The sequence below is a fragment of the Frankliniella occidentalis genome, unplaced genomic scaffold (assembly GCF_000697945.3).
Source record: "Frankliniella occidentalis isolate FOCC.00 unplaced genomic scaffold, Focc_3.1 Scaffold87, whole genome shotgun sequence".
Taxonomy (NCBI): domain Eukaryota; kingdom Metazoa; phylum Arthropoda; class Insecta; order Thysanoptera; family Thripidae; genus Frankliniella; species Frankliniella occidentalis.
In genome coordinates, this window is record NW_026267216.1 from 687,935 (window position 1) to 689,827 (window position 1,893).

General features: G+C 42.5%; 1 protein-coding gene across 1 annotated transcript in view; it reads right to left on the reverse strand.

Annotated features, from left to right (window-relative positions):
• The window catches only part of LOC113214890 (uncharacterized), a 9,279-nt gene extending 7,981 nt beyond the window's left edge, over positions 1–1,298 (reverse strand). Inside the window, exons 1-2 of the mRNA XM_026434397.2 lie at positions 486–1,298; positions 56–327 (exon numbers count right to left, since the gene is read on the reverse strand). Of these exons, the coding sequence (XP_026290182.2) occupies positions 56–327; positions 486–867 (654 nt within the window). The 5' untranslated portion in view covers positions 868–1,298. The remainder of the gene's footprint in view (positions 1–55; positions 328–485) is intronic.
• Between the last annotated feature and the right edge of the window lie 595 nt (positions 1,299–1,893).

A 1,893-nucleotide genomic window follows, 5' to 3' on the forward strand; every position in this document is an offset into this window, starting at 1 on the left:
GTATATAAAAAAATCTATTAAAAAGCACATTTTGGGTATTTTTTGAAAATATTACCTGAATTATTGCTTTGCAGCATTGGTCGGCGTTACATGCAGTCAAGACTTTGACAGATCCCACGACCAGGAATGGATCAGGGTCAGAAGTAGAAGGAAGACACTTGAGGAGGGTGACCAGTACTGCCTCACCTTTCCTATTCGTTGTCTCGTCACAGAGAACAACATATTGTCTGCCTTGCAGTTTTGCAGTAATTGTAGCATCGTAGTCCGCTTTTAAAATCGGAACATACTTGTCTCTTAATGTCCTGACACAGGGCAAATCTCCACCACCTAAATAAACAACATCACGTTTTTGAGGTTAGGTCACCGTACAGTCACTTAAAACAATAGGCTACGAAATCCAATACGCAAGCGTTTAAAGAAAACTAAGCGAGTGAGTTGTAAAAGAACTAGAGACAGCTTTACTCATAATGACACATTGTAATTACCTGGAATATACTTTTTGATGAAACCTCTCAGAGCCGGATTGTCCAACTTGTGCAAAGGGATGTTTGACAAGGTAAATGCACGAACTGTAGACTTTATAAATTCTTCTCGGTCTTCTCTCATTCGTTTTGACTGTTGGAAACTATCGTTGATCGACGTCTGTCTCTTTCTGGACTCATTTTCATTCGATTTTTCTTTAGCCTGCAGGTGCGTGTTTGAAGAGCAGTGGTTGTCGACGCTGCTTTTCTTTTCCCAATCCACACGAACTTCACAGTGTTTGCAGTGCATTATTCGTTTTTTTGAATCAAAAACGTACATACCTTCATTTTTGTAATCACTTGCCCGTCCCGAGCATGTCACTCTAGGTGTTTGGGGTTTACCCATTGTGTATTTGTTGATGCGCCTACTCTTCACCACACATGTCCCTTCGACTTGTCAAACACACGCCCACCTCGCTAGTGCTGCCTACAACCCAAACCGCAGCTGCGCAGAGCGTTCCCCGTTGCGTTTAGGACAAGGCGGTGACCGCCGATTGGCGCCAAATTCAAAATCGAGTCGCTGTTTGGCGTTTGAAGGCCAAAAACGGCAAAAAATAGCTATTCCACGAGAAAAAAAACGCGCCGCAGCCGATTTTGGGCCCAATTATGCTCTAATTATGCGATTATGCATTATGCTGCTTTTTGTGACCAATTATGCTTTTTTATGCTCTATATTTGTGAACCAGGGGGGGTACAAGGGTACCAAATATCTTGTCCCCGTTGTAATCGGACAACTTTTATGAAATTATGCGATTATGCTCAAGCATAATCTTCCTATCTCTATCTGTGTGTGTGTCTGTGTGTTTGTCTGTGCGCACGATAACTCGAGAACGAATTGAGCTAGCGACCTGGGATTTTCAGGGTCGTTTTGTGTCATAAAAAGACAGATCGAGTTCGAAGAGCATTCTAGCTCGAAAATTAGATTTTAAAAAAATCAAAAACCACAGGTCCCCAAAAAAAAGTATTTTTAAAAAATACTTTTCTACTGTTGCCTAAGGGGTAACTTATCGAAGTAGAGCCCTTCGGGCGAAAATTTCGTTCATTTGGCTCTATCTTTAACCGTTTAGGCACCAGAGGGAGTTTTCTACACGAAAATGACCGCAAAACATTCCTATGTGTATTCTCAGATATTTGTTCGTCTCCAGTAGGGTAACTCGTAAAAATAAAACCCCGAAGAACAAAATTTGTGACTTTTGAGGCCGAGTGCCTACTCACGACTTTGGCCCGACTCGGGTGTCAGCGCCGCAGGCCTAGGTAGATGTATGCCAGGCGCGTCGCAGCGTAACAGTGTTTCGTGAGATATGGCGAAGCCTGTTACGCGAGACGTGGTCTGGCGTACATCTTTCTAGTTATATTTAGTGTACAATTTTAT